At 37.0% G+C, this 15,620-nt stretch overlaps 1 protein-coding gene across 1 annotated transcript in view; it reads left to right on the forward strand.

Annotated features, from left to right (window-relative positions):
- LOC129223442 (cytochrome P450 3A8-like) overlaps positions 1–15,620 on the forward strand; it is a 63,566-nt gene that overhangs the window by 39,930 nt on the left and 8,016 nt on the right. Inside the window, exons 9-11 of the mRNA XM_054858056.1 lie at positions 2,001–2,151; positions 5,224–5,387; positions 9,362–9,450. Of these exons, the coding sequence (XP_054714031.1) occupies positions 2,001–2,151; positions 5,224–5,387; positions 9,362–9,450 (404 nt within the window). The remainder of the gene's footprint in view (positions 1–2,000; positions 2,152–5,223; positions 5,388–9,361; positions 9,451–15,620) is intronic.

Here is a 15,620-nt window from a genome sequence, read left to right on the forward strand (position 1 = left end):
CAGTTCTAAAACTCAAATTTTAGTTGATTTTAAAAAGTCCCTGTTGACATGATTCAAGAGCATAGCTGCCAACTCTCCCGCTTAGTTTGAGATAATCAGCGAACGAATCAGGAGTGGGGTCGTTTCCAAAATTAAAAAAAATATTTTTTATGAAAGAGAAAGCTTAAAAACGAAGGGTCTGACAATTTTTTAAATAACTTGACTAAGTTTAATATTTTTAAAAAGTTACTTTAATCGGTGCGCTTTTTTTTTTTTTTTGTTTGTTTACGCTTCTGCCCATGACATCACAAATAATGAAATGCCATTCAGTGTTGCCATTCACAGACCACAATATTTAATTCGCATCTTTACTCACGTGTATTGGCAACGATGTGGTTGATAGCAAGCGTAGAGCGCAATATTTAATTCGTTTCTTGATTATCATAACGTGGAAACGCGGTAGAAAGATGCGACAAAGTGCATCATTTGTGACGTCATAAAGACCACGCCTTGTTTGAAAAATAGAACATTTAAAAAAAATCATTAAAAAATAACTGTTGGGAAAATGAAAATATTTTCTGGATTCATGTTTTTTTTTTTTTTTTTTTTTGCTTATTCTATAAATTTAGTGACTAAAAACAGTACTTTTGACTGAAGGAAACAACCCTATTATATTTTAATTTTTGAGCACATTTTTAAAAAAAATTCTTTGAAACTGAAAAGATGAGACAGAATCAATCTATCATATCGTTCATTATTTATGCAAGTCAAATAGTGAAGCTGCGGAGCTTTTGAGCATCTAAAGCTAGAATTACTTTTCACTGAAACATTTTTATCAAACATTTGTCTCACTCTAAATCTCATAGGAAGATTTTCCTTTGCTTTATAGTGCTTTCTCTCCATTTGTGACAGCTTTCAAATATCTGTCTGCGCATCTAAGCGAACGTGCACCGTGTACTTCTGCGCTTGATTCATTTCCGAAATAGTTAAGGTTTTTTAAAAATACAGGATTTGTCGCTATCGCCGCGTGTGTACACCAAAGTTGATCTTTCGAAACTCACATCTTCTACTTAAATTATTGACCGTAATCATAAGTTGTCCTTCATTTTCCCGTTTGCTGTTATTTAATCCATTATTTAAAAAATTATGTTCCCCCTATTTAATTTTGAATAGCTATGTTTTGTTGAAACTACCAAATTATTAAATGAAGGAATGTAAATGAACTAAATAACAAATGAATACATAAGTGATTAAGTTAATGAAATGAATTATTTCACTTTGACCCATCCACTTTGCCTCGCATACACTTGACTAACTATACAAAGCATTTAAAATACAAATGAGCTTAAATTTAAACAAATTACTGAATATAAGTAGGTCTATTGCAAATGTTAATAAAAAGAACTTGATCATTTAATAATACCAAAAATAATTTTTTACTTGCAACAAAACATTACAATGTGAGCATCAATTTTTGAAAATTGCTTATATTATCATATTCTTTAATTTTCAGAGGGAACCTTTTCTTGACTGGAATAGACTGCACATGTTACTACATACTTAAAATATTACTAGATAGGTAGCGCTAAAAGCGGAGTAAATATTACGCAGTTTCACTTGCCACCGCTATTTCACTTTGCCCCACCTTCCCCTCTATTTCTTTGAAATTTAACTTTGTTTTACAGCCCAATATCACTGATATTCCTGATAACAGCTTATGCACACATTATAAACAATTACAGAAGTAAATCACAGTAAAATAATTAAGAATATTTATTAAAACTATCGCATTGACACGTACAGTGTTAGACACAAGTAGCCTTTGCATGTGTGAAAGTCATACGAATAATTTAATAATTGTCGTCGTTGGTGGTGGTTCGAATCCAGCTTAAGAGTCAATTTACTCGCAAAAAAAATTTAGATTAATTTCAAAAATTACTTTTAAGTTCAAAACATTTTGTTGAAAGAAAAATATATGAATCTAAAAGTATTTCATTGCTTATCAAGTTTTCTGATTTTAGGTGAGAAATGACTTTCTTCAGTTATTAATGGACACAGCAGAGGAAGTTGAAGACCAGAAAAATCAAAAAATCACAGAACACGAAGATTTAACATCCAACTATGGGAAAGATTTTTCTGGTGCACAAATATTCAAGAATGTCAGCAACAAAAGTAACACAATTTAAATTGTTTCAATTAATATTGATTCAAATACCGTCAGAAAAGAATCAAGTTTCAATCTGCCTTGATTTATAGTACTTTTTTTAAAACTTGCTCGAGAATGATTTGTTGTCTATCACTTAATGATAAAAAATATTTAAGAAAAAAAATGTAGCAGTAATGGTCAAAACATGCGTCTTGCATGTTAAATGTTTGTTTGAAAAGGTTTCAAAATACATACAAAATTTCTAATAGTTAAAGTTTCGGTTACCCATTTTCTTTAAAATCCCGAAAAACGTTTTTTTTTGGGGGGGGGGGAGGGGAGGCGTACAAACAACCTTTAACCAGTAACATCTGTATGAATTTAAAAATCTAAATAGCAATATGCGTCTGAATTGTAATTCCAACAAAAGATTCCACTTAAAAGTAAATGTTTAAATAACTTTAGAACGTAAAGTGAATAGTTTTTATTTTGACAATTAGGATATTTTTTACTTATACCAACACTGACTGAAATAGTTAGGCTAAGTATTGAAACTAGTGTACTACAAGACTTTTTAGATTTTTTAAAATTTATTTATTAATTTTTTTATTTATACAGTGGAGCCCGGATTTTACGTTTTCTGTTCTGTCGGACCATTGATGAAACGTTCCTAGCGGGAAAACGTAAAATTGGAGCCATGTCAAAAATTTAAACATGTTTCAAAATAGACTTTTATGCAATGAAGTTGTGAAACGTGTAATCTTGTTTTCTGTTTTTAGATACAATTTCATTGATAACACGATCTGAGCTTAAAAAAAAAATCTGCAAATTTGCTACTAAGTTGACATTCATAAATAAAAATTTGTTTTTGAGTTTTTATGCTTGATCGGCCGTGGAGACACCCTCGATTATTTCATTTTCGTTTTCATCATCATCATCGAAAGCTGGTAGTAAATCTGGTTTTGAAGTATTTCGTGATGTGATGAGCCGATTCATATACGCTACCAATTTCTGGAAAATTTTCATGAAGGTGTCTGTTCTGCAGCTCTAGGCTTCAATGGGGTTGTTTCCTTCAGTCAAAAGTACTACTTTTAGTTTTAGTCACTGAAATTGATAGAATAAGCAAAAAAAAGAGGAGAAAAGAACAAGGACCCACAAAATACTTTCATTTTCCCAACAGTTATTTTGTAATTAATTTTAAAAGGTCCAATTTTTTAAACAAGGCGTGGTCTTGATGACGTTACAAATGATCCACTTTGTGTGTGTTTCACATCTTTCTACCGCGTTTTCACGTTATGATAATCAAGAAGCGAATTCAATATTGCACTCTACGCTTGCTATCAACCATATCGTTGCCGATACACGTGAGTAAAGATGCGAATTAAATATTTCGCTCTATGAATGGCAACACTGAATGGCATTAATTTCATCATTTGTGATGTCATCAGAAAAATATACTTTTAAAATTTTGGAAACGACCCCATTGTCATGAAGATTGGGCGATCAGAGGAAATCCCTCTCGTAGACAAAGGATAATTAGAGAACAATAAGAGAGCAATAGCAACTTAAACAGATATGAAACAAATTTATCTTTAAAAAATAGGAATCTTAGAAAAAAAAATTGATGATGTGTGAGTCTTGTAGATAAAAAATTATTTTGATCTATTAGTAGAAAAACGTATTAAGCGGTCTTTCTGAAGAAGGATAACGTAAAATCGGGAATATTTTAACGTTATCCGTATAGCCTTTTTCAGCGACAAGCAGCAAATGGCGTTGGAAGCAGGCAAACGTATGAAACGGACAATGTAAAATCGAGGTCCCACTGTGGATTAATTTTTAAAGGTAGTGCAGGAAAAAAAGTTGTTTTTCGTGTATTCACGTTATTCCGGCAAACAAACAACTTTTACAGAATTAAACTTAGGGTACAAAAGACAAGCACTAGACATTGAAATTCGCGAGTTAGGGATAACTCCTTAATGATTCCGGGAAAGAAAAAAGGATCGCGAACTTTCAGACATAGAAATTTATAGAAACTTCTACGCTGCTTGAAATGAGATCAGGCGCGGCCGGATGATAGGTCACTGTGACCTTCCAAAAATGTCGTTATTCAGCAAATTTTGTCTGATGATTCGGCAAAATTATCAATATTCGACAAAATTTGAAGTTCTTTTCGGCAAAACTATTATCATTCAGCGAAATTTGGAATTCCATTCGGCAAAATTATCATCAATCGGCAAAATTTGGCGTTCCATTCGGCAAAATTATTATTATTCGGCGAAATTTGGGGATCTATTCGACAAAAATATCATCATTGGACGCAATTTGGAGTTCCATTTGGCAAAATTATCGTCATTTGGCAAGATTTGGAGTTCAATTGGGCAAATTGAGAATTTCCACCTTCCGCAAAATTCAAGCTCGGGGCAACCCTGCCTGAATCAGAGATGAAAACGGGGTGCAAAAATTAGCCATCGGATCAACAATCGATTGATGTTTAACTGAAAAACACTGCGATAATTTAGTTTGGAGGGATTTCACTTGTTATTACTGTTATGAACAACAGTAGTGACGTAATCTAAGGATTTTAAAATTTGTCTTTACCATAGATATGTTGCCGTAAATAGATTTGCGTTTAATCTGAGAAATAGGTACCAAATTACCAAAATGTCTCCATTTATCCAACTTCAAATCGTTATGTAGTAAAATTAATTATTAATCATTTTAAAAGACTTGTTATTGCAATTTTACGCCTTGAGCCAGAGAGCACGCTGTTTCAGTCAAAAATGAACATATGAATTATTGCAACGTTATGTATTGTGTTATTATATTTTCGCGAAGTTTTTTTAGAGTCTATTATTTTCTGATTACATAAAGGGTAAAATAATCAGAAAGAAAACATTATTGGTTTTCATATTTTATAACATTTCTTCTAAGGTAATTTTTTTTTTCCCTTACCTAATCTCCATCCTTCTCCAGAACCATTTACGTATTATAATTAAAATTATCGTTAGAAAAACAACTCAATGCAATGTGTTATGAGTTTATTGAATAAGTTTATGTATTTATGCATCATATTTTGTGAATTTTGTAAAATTCTATTCTAGGACTCTCTCCTGATGAACTCGTTGCACAATGTGTAATATTTTTTCTCGCTGGATATGACACCACGGCATCAACCCTGGCATTCGCTAGCTACCTATTAGCTCTCAATCCAGATGTACAAGAAAAACTGATTGCTGAAATAGATAAAGCCCTTAGCGCCCCTAAAGTAAGTGACGCATATCTCATAAATGCTTAACGAGAGTACAGTAAAACTATGATAAGTCGAAGTTGCAGGAATTACGAAAAAATTTGAGTTATCGAAAATTCGGCTCATTGGAAACGAAAAAGAAATTATAGAATAAAATTACATACTATCGATCAAACAAATTAAACTTTGAAAGTTAATTAAACTGCGAAAATTGATGAACAATGTATCAAAGAGATTATATACCCATTTTACATGAAACATTAATTACTATGCAAGTTCAAGAGTTTAAAGGGTTGAAAACAAGTTAAATTTTTATGCTAAAATTTAAATTTTTACTTACCAAAAAAAAAAAAAAAACAAATCTAAGAACAAGGAGTCGGGAAATTCGGACTATGAAAACGCGAAATACATCTTTTGTTCATCTAATACCTTGAATCGAAAGCAATTCTACTATTGGCTCTCAAGTTCTCATTTCTCTTCAACACCAGAAACGTTTTTACTATTTTCATTTATGTATGCTAATATACCTTCATCAGTTATGTACTCTATGACTTGAATTCCGTCATCAACCGCAACAAAATCCATAAAATCTGTGTTTGATTGGATGTTCATTTTCTTTTTCAAAAAATCTCAACTCAATACTAAATTTATGTCCCAGGTTTATTACACTCCTGTTTGTGAAAATTGCAACACCATGAAGGAAGCATCATAGTTGAATGAAATTTAATACAAATGAGTCGTAATGGTACAAATAAATGATTACATTTTCAAACCAAACATTGTGTGGCCACCACGCGCCGCAGTAAGAGCTACTACAAGACTCGGCATGGAGTGAAACAAAGTTTGAATATCTGCCTGCGGAAGAGTGTTCCATATTGTTTGTATGCGCAACCAAAGTTCGTCTGTCGAAGCAACAGGACGAGGATCACGAGCGAGACGCCGCCCAACGAAATCCCACACATGTTCAATCGGTGACACATCCGGGGAATATGCAGGCCAAGGAAGAAGCGGTACCTGCGGCGAATCAAGGTAGGATTTGACAGTCCTGGCGACATGTGGACGGGCATTATCCTGCTGGAATACAGCCCCTGGCAATCCTTGAAGGAACGGAATAGCTTGGGACTGTAAAACTTCGTTTATGTATCGGGTACTGTTCAAATTCCCCACAATTCGTAGCAATTGTAATCGTCCATGATATGCTATGGCACCCCAGACCATAACTCCGAGTGTTCGTTCACTGTGTGTCGTTCGATAATGCACTCCGGAATGTGCTGTTCACCGACATAGCGCCTGACACGAAAATTCGGCCATCATGGTGTAACAATTTGAAGCGGGATTCGTCAGAAAAGACGACCTGCTGCCAATCAGCACTCCAGCTCCTATGCACATTGGCCCATTGTAGTCGCAGGCGGCGATGGTTTTTCATGAGAGGAATCCTGTATAAAGGAATCCTTGCGCGCAGCCCACGCTGCAGCAAACGTCTCCGAATTGATGAAGCACACAATGAAACACCTGTAGCTGTTGACCACTGTGCTGCCAATTGTCTAGAAAAAGCTGTGCGGTCCGTCAGAGTGCATCCGCACCAGGTGTCTGTCATCGCCAGCTGACGTCATATTTCGGATCCACTCCCGGATTTCCGACCCTCGTCCGTCCACTGCTTCCAAACACGCATCATTGTGCTGCTGTCACACTGCACACGAGCGGCTACTGCACGATAAGACAATCCAGCTTCACGAAGGCCGACGATTCTGCCAAGTTCAAACTCCGAAATTTGTTCAAATTTCGCTTTCTTTCGTCGAAGAGGTATAGTAAAGATTCAGTTAATATTTGTTGTTGTTGCTTGTCCCACTTGGCAGACAGAAAAATCATACCAAGTCCATGAAGCCGTACGAACAAAGTCCCTCCAAAACAGCAGAAGGGTCGGAATACAGCTGATTCAGGTCACAGCCGATGCAAGAGGCTGGGCGGGTTTGTGAAGAGATATGGGCGGGAGCAGCCTGAGTCAAATTGCATTTTGGGCACAAGGGGAAAACCTTAATACCAGCCACATGTCGCTGTGCTCAAGTTAAACATTTACTCTAGCATATAACCACCTATAATCATACACGCCTCGCTACAGCTGTCTATTTATATTAGGTTCGATCCACCGTTCAGAGGGCGCTGCTCAGCATACGCATGCGCTACCGGTCTGCAATTCTAATCATTTGAATATCATGGCCTACTTTTCATTTCCTGCAATTTTCAGCTCACTCGCGTAAGTCCTTCGTGGTGTTGCAATTTTCACAAACAGGAGTGAAGATTCATTTTGACCAGACCCCTTTTAACGTCTATCTTTTTGTTCATCGTACTATGTTGGGGGGGGGGGGACTTCGACTTATGGAGTTACGTTAGCAAGGGAAATCTAACGACGGTCATGAACTAAAATTTGACTTATCAAATATACCCCCCTCCCAACCCCTACAAACGCAAAAACAAAAAGAAGTTATTTATGTTTTATAGAAAACATGAAATTTATGCAATCTTTATGTATGTTAGAAAAAGGGAAGTTCGGGGAAAGTCCCCCGGAAATTTCTTGATTGAATTTGTAGCTCTTAAAACGCAGTTTTAGACGATCTTTGGTGATGTTGCGGGGATCAGAGGTTAAAGTGCCCTCCCCGGGAAATTTATCTACGTCACAGTGTTCCTGAAGTAAAACATCATATAACATAGTATACTTAATTTGAAGAACTTTTTACTCTAGCGAATTCATTTATTCCACTTTCTCGAGGGTGAGTAACCCCGTGGATATAACCCTAAATGCCCGTCTAGTTGATATAGACTACGTTTGAAAGTCCTATGGTCGATCGTTAACAGTTATTATGGAGTCAGGGCTCTTGGAGACTTTCCCTCTCTTCCACAACTATGCCGAAATGAATAAATGCCGAAATGAAGAATATGCTAAAGATGATGTTCCCATATATAAGCAGAAGTCAAAAACGAGCTCCTGTCCTTTGAGATCATCACTTTTACTCTACTCAGACGCCGCTCCCTTCTGCCATAATTAAGTGCTGACAGAGCGATTGGAGCCTTGGTCTCCCATGCAAAGTGGCCTTATTAACAACCAGGGCTGCGGAGTTGGTGGGAAAATGATGAACTCCAACTTTTTATCGCAAAATCAATCCGATTCCGACTTTGTAGTCTTGGCAAAGCTGTAGACTCGGAGGAAAAGGGCAGACTTCGACTCCTGGAATTGTAAACGTTAGCCTCAACTATTTTACCCAGAGCTGCCAACTTTTGAAAATCCAAAATCGTAGCAGCCTTCTGCAGGGGGGGGGGGGCGTGGCTGTTGCCACCGATTTAAACAGTGATGAATTTTCAACTGTAGAAAAAACAAAAAACAATGATACTTAACAACTTTCAAGTATGATACAGACAGAAAATATTAATACAGAATTTTTAAAAAATTATATTCTCATGGATTTTTTTTTTTTTTTTTCAGTTTTTCCGTTTTTTTGCAAAAGATTCAATGACTTGATCAGCGTCGTGATCTAAAAACCGATCCATCTTTACACCCCGCAACTTTCGTAGAGTGATGCTTGTTGCACAGAGACAGTCAGCACATGTGTAGTTTGATTTTCTGAATTTACCGGTTTAGTTTTCATGCTGTTTCCCCCCCCCCCACACACACACTTTTTTTTTTTTTTGTGTGTGTGTGTGTGCTTTCGGGATTATAAATTAAAAAATCCGAAAATCATAGTTTTTGGACCCGCTTTTGTAGCGTCGTAGTTTAAAGCTGAAACTAAGATTTTATCATAGCAGTTGGCAGTTCTGATTTTACCCCAAAAACGGTTCGACTCAGACTATGCAACTTTGGTAACAACAAAACCACTTCTCAAATAACTCAATCACTTTATTCATGATACTTTACACAACTTTAAAACTGCAATATGTCGTAGGTCTTCCGAAAAAATCCTATTTTACCACTTGTTTTCCTCTTTTTTTTTTCTTTTCAGGAAGAATTGACTTATGAAACTCTTCAAAACATGAAATATCTTGATAACGTTATTTCTGAAACTTTGAGACTCTATCCAGCTGCTCCTAGGTAAGCAATGTCTTATAAATGTGAGAATTTTGTACACTTGGAAACGGCCTAAAAATTACTAAAAAGTTTCACATATGAATCTTCAAAATCATGAAGCGTGTACCTAGTAAAGGTCATTTCTGAAACGTTTTCATTACTATCCAGCTGCGCTAGTGTAAGTAATATTCCGAGACCGTGTTAATTCTATGCCCTTGAAAAATGTATGACATAAAAAACAAAACATTACTGTCCAAAACATTCGACACTTCAACCCTTTAATTTAAAGTATAAAATATCTGTAAAACGTTCTCATTGAAATTTCGAGATCCGAAAATTTTAAGGAAAGTATTTGCCCCGAGGTAAATAATGTGTTATTAACGTGACAACTTTACGCAACAGAAACATATGTAGAAATAACGGAACACCAAGTAGAAATGTAAATTTACTTATAAACCCTTCATATACTCAGGGCCGGATTAGCCATAGAGCAGAAGTAGCAAATGCTACGGGCCTCGCGCTTCTGGGGGCCCCGCGCCAAGAGAAAAAGTTCCAAAAAAAAACTACTTTCCGCATTTTAATCCGTTTAAATTTATCTCTATCTTTCTCTTTTATTTAGTTCTAGCTTTTCTAAATATTCAGGTAAATTAAAAATCTTATTTTTTTTGTTGGATTGCTTTCCAGAAATTTCTCTCAATTGAAGTCTTAAGAACGCAAAAACGCAATTTTAGTCGATCTTTCTTAGTGGAAGGAGAAAAAGCTCCGGTGGGTCAGAAAATTTCAAAACTGACCTAAAAATTACAATTTTAGGCAGTGTTTGGAAACTGAGAATTGGGGTTTCTCTAGATATTTTTTTTTTCAAAATGAAGTCAATTTTAAGGTAACTTAAGAAATTTAAGGGAGTTTGGGTCCTAAAATTTTTAGCTATTCAAACCTTAAAAAAAAAAAAAAAAAAAAAAAGAAGAAGAAGTTCTTTCCTGAAATTGTGTTCAAAACTGAAGTCAATTTCAGGCTATCTTTGGGAGGAAAGGGTTTGAGGGATCGTCCCACAGTATAGCTGAAAACAAAATTTTATGCTATGTGGGAAGATTAGAGAAAGGGAACTCCCCGAGAAGCTATTCTGACGCGGTTTTAGATTATCACTGGAGACGTTATCGGGGGGGGGGGGGAATACGGGTTTGCTTCATAAAATGTTAGAAACAGAAATATTTCAAGACGCAGGCTATCTTTAGTTTTCGCTTTGGGTAAAGAGTGGTTTGGAGCCTTTCCCCCCGAATGTTAAGAAGCTAGGCAAGTAGGTGGGTATTCTCCTTTCGGAATTTTTTTGAAATTTTGAAATCGAGATGTTTCAAGAGCTTTCTCCGAAATTTTTCGGAATTTGGGGTCTAAAAATTTAAGTAGCTTTTGTTGATAGTCGGAGAAGAAGGATGCTGAAACTTAAAGCACAAATCAAAACCATATTTCAAAGCTCTCTTTGGCGATGTTAGTCAAGAGATGGGAAAGGGTTACCATCCAGAAATTGTTTGAAAGTGGTTTTCTTCTTAAAGCTTTCAAAATTGGAGCCCTGAAAAAGTAATTATTAGTTATCCTAAATCCTCTTTAGTCACAATTTGTCACCCTCAAATACCCCCCCCCCCCCTCTCCGCAACACGAGCCCGTAGATCCGGCACTGTAAACAACATTGAGCAAAATTAAGAGATCATGATTGAAGAAAAGAAAAAGATTCTGAGACTTAACACTTATGTTGAGCGAAATAAATAAATTGTTAAGAGAATATTATTTTTTGGTGAACTAAAATAGTTATGTATAGATGAAAGACTTTAAATATCGTTTCTAATTTTTTCCTCTGAGTGGGAGGGAACTAAAAAGCTGCCGTCCATGCCCCGAACCTAACCCATTTCTTTTTCATCACCAAAGGTAGATAAAAAAAATTTTATATGAACTTGAAATCTAGAAAAATTCAGGAAGAAATTGTTTAACATAATCGAAAAACCGCTAAAACTGCTTTCTGGAACTTCAGTTTCGAAAAATTTCTACGGGTGTAATCCCGAACTCGATACCGTCCTATAACGTCGTCTAATAAGGTGGCCTGCAAGTGCGTATTTTGGAGTATAATTTCGAAAAAATTCTATGGGAGTGCACCTCTCCCCCTCCAACATTGTAACAATGGTCCAAAATGTACTTTTTAGATTTCAACTTCGAAAATTTTCCTCGTTGCTTTGGAGAATGCCTGAACCCCATCCCATACCGAAACGTAACCCGCGATGGCCTACAATCTATCACGTTTTCACAACTTCACTTTCGAGAAATTTACAGGGGATGGCTTTTGTGAACTCCGCCCTAAAATCACCAAAGAAGGTAAAAAAAAAACTAAATTTTTGCTTAAAATTGTGTTTTTAGATTAATAATAGGTAATAAACTCAAAAATTTCCCAATGGGACCTCCGTGAACACCCCTCTTTCCTCTCTCTGCAACATCATTAAAGATAATCTACAGTTTTATTTAAGGATTCAATTCTAAAAAACTGCCTGCGAGAGAGTCGCTGTGAACCCAATTTTTTTCCTTTGATCTTACCTAAGATAGGATGCAATTGCGTTCTTTGACTTCAGTTTCTCCAAATGATGACCTCCGAATCTTTCTTTCCTAATTCCCACCAGGAGTCGTTTCCTAATATCTCCAGGAGTCGTTAGAAATGAGTTTTTAGCATTGAAATATCGAAAATTTTCCGGGGGTAAACCCCCGGAAACCCCCTTCCTTTATGTCGTAGAAAAATTGCGTTTTTGAAATTAAAAGTCGAAAACGTGTTAATAACGAGAAGACGAGGGGCAACATAAGAGGGTCCTAACCGTCGTAAAGCTCTTAAATTATACCCACATTTATGAATTCATGCGTTTTATAAGTGCACCTTCTATCTCCATTAAGAAGAGCTCTATTGTTTACACAATATCATGCAAAAACGAGGGCCCCTTGGAAACATTTGCTACGGGCCCCGCGCTGGCTTAATCCGGCCCTGCATATACTGTCTAGACGCACAAATCTTTCATAAAATATCTGCACACACAAAGCAGCTATGAAAAACTCATAAACCCTTCACAGAATGGCTAGACGCACAAACCCCTTCATAAAATGTCCAAAAATCAAACAATATCTGGAAAATGTCAATTCCGAAATATTTTGGTTCATTCCAGTACAAGCGAGCATTCCTGTACGAGGTTGTTATGAGTCCACTTATAGTCCAAGCAGGGCCCGACTAACTGAAAGTGAGGCCCAAGGCCCACAATGATATGGAGCCCCCCCCCCCTCTCTATTTTATCACTTCAAGTCAATGCAAAATAATATTCAATATTATTTAAAAAAGGATGCTTTCAATCAATAAATAATTAGTTTTTATAATTTTCCCAAAAAATTTGATTTTTTAATGATATGCATTAATTTTTAAAAAATTCGGGGGCCTCTTAGGAACGTGGGGGCCCAGGCCTAGTTGGCCTGTGCGGTAATCTGGCCCTGAGTCCAAGAGCTCATGAGTGTCGGTCGGACTTAGACATAGCAAAGGCCCAAAAAAGTTTCTGTGTAAGTACATCACAGCAGGTAAGAAAGATTCGCTATTATTTAATCTAAGTCGCTCTGGCTTTGGCAGGAAACAGGTAGGATGCGTCAAAAACTAAACATCGTAGATTCATCCCGTGTTACGTGACCTGGTGGTCCCCATCCAGCCATCTCCGATTTGGACGACGTTCTAGATAGGTGAAGACATGCCGGTGACCGCCCCTGTCACCGATGGACCGTTTTCTCTGAGGTTTTAACATTTTGATGCTTGTATAAGAGCAGTTATATGCACTACAAGTTGGCATTGATTGTTATAAAAAAAAAGCATTCGATTTAAAATCCAACACTGGAACCACATTGAACAATGCAACAATGAACAACAAAAGAGCCCTCGCCAAACGGCATCTTTGCCAAATATCTGCCAAACTAGGGATAAAGTAGCCACGCTAGAAGCTGGAACCACACCCGAAACCCTCCCCATGAAGGCGGCGAACGGCTTCCCCCGGCTAAGGGGAAGTGAGCTATCCAGAAATTCTAGTTCAGATCAGTGATACCTAAAAAAATAAAGAAAAAAGTGAGCTCCGAAAACGACCTCTGTTGCTGGATCAGCCGAAAACACTGCAATTCGTTTCACGAAACCCATCCGTCCTTTTGGAGCCCTTTCTCTTATTGGTCCAAGATCCTCAGAATCTGGGTCTTGGAAGCTGAAATGTGTATAGGTTAGTTTCAAAGGTATGTCTGCTCCTCTATAAAATTTCGTTCAGATCGGAGATGGTCGAGTGAAGACGACGAGGTCACTTGACATGGAACGACTCGATGATGTTTAGTTTTTGACTCACCTTTTGCTACTTGTTTCCTGCCAAAGCTTGCGAGACTCAGCTTTAATAAAAGCGAACCTTTCTCACCTGCTGTGATGTGCTTACGCAGAAAAATTTCGGACCTTAATACTACGACGTAGGTCTTACATTCCGGGCTCTTGCTCTGTTAGTAAATAACAAAACATTGAAGAAAAATGCTGGTAAATAAATCAGTTTCATTCGACTCGAACTCGTTTATTCTTTAGAACGACAATTTGTTTCCATTTTTTTTTAATTTATTCTTTTTTAAACCAGTCAACTCAATCAAATTTCGAACGATTTCGAAAAACCATAGAAATGAGACTACCTGCCAGAATTATCTGAGCCAGTATCCAAATTATGTGTGCGAAGTAAAACGCACGCACACAAAGCGTTTTAATTATCCAAAATCATCAAAATATAACTCGGGGAAACATTGCTTAATCTGTGCATTAAACCAGGGCTGTTCGAGTTGGAGCGAAAATTACAGGCTCCGACAATTTCAGATCCTCCAACTCTGACTCCTTTACCCCAAAATCAGACCGACTCCGACTAGTTTTGAAGCAAGAGTCGGATCCGGTCATTTTCCCTCGAAGTGTAACATTCTATCAGTGCTTACCGACTCCGACTCTTTTACCTCCAAATCGCTCCGACTCACAGTCCTGCATTACACTCAGAGCTTATAAGAAGTAAATCGCTATGCCCCTATGTCTATATGCGTGCTTTTTAATGCAAATGAGCCAATCCCTCTTGTGATTGAATTATGTTGAACATGTATGTTTTTCCTTTCGATTTACGACACACCGATTACATGTATGGGATATTTTCCGTGTGTCCAACATGAGATTTCACCGAACTGTCAAACTTTTGAGCTATATTTTTTATTTCATTAAAAATAGAGTACTAAATAAGGATTTTAAGAATCTGCTGTTTCACCAATGTACAGAATGGTCCGAACGTAGGCGTAACCCCGTTTTACTTTTAACATTATGTAAGTCATGTGTGAAACTGAAAGTTTATTGTACATAGTTACCTTGAGACTTAAAAGTGAGAAACGTCGATTGAACACCATCCAAGTTATATTACAGATGAATTCTGCACCGTTTCTGGCAAATGTTTTGCGTCAAACATCTCAGATTCCACGAAACTCCGCAAATATGGAGCAGAATTCACCTGTGTTTAAAACCGATATGAGGCCATGTTAGCCTAGTCGAAAACTAGGGGTCCGTCCCTGGAGTTGGTCCGGCTTGGAACCGTAGTAGTATAAGTTTGACAGGTTTTATGGGGGGAATCGGAAGTCTAACTGAGAAGGGGCCTTGGGTCTTGGCGGCCCTGCCTGTGTTACGACATGGATGATGTTCTACCGATGCGTATGACTCTAAAACATTAAAATTAACTGTATATAAAAAACACTCAACCATAACTGGTATAAAATTGAAAACAAAAGAGGTTATTCGCTCACTTTCGGACCAACTTATATACGCAGAATTGAAAATTCTGGCCCGTTGTTAACAGCATTTTACAATCGTGACTTTAACTATTATCACTGTCGGGGCGCCCCGATGGGATGTCACGGGAAGTTACTGTCACCTTTCAACGATTTCCTTATTTGGCAATTTTGTCTGACTCGGCAAAAGTTGGAGATTTATTTGGCAAATTATCATTATTTGGAGTTCCATTCGGCAAAATTATTATAATTTGGCAAAATTTGTAGTTCCCTTCAGAGCCGGCCTTAGCACATGCGGGGCTCAATTAGAGAAAGCTGGCGGGGCCCCTTACAGACTGATCGTACAAATTCGAGAAGTGCTGACC

This window comes from Uloborus diversus, chromosome 5, assembly GCF_026930045.1.
Source record: "Uloborus diversus isolate 005 chromosome 5, Udiv.v.3.1, whole genome shotgun sequence".
Lineage (NCBI taxonomy): Eukaryota > Metazoa > Arthropoda > Arachnida > Araneae > Uloboridae > Uloborus > Uloborus diversus.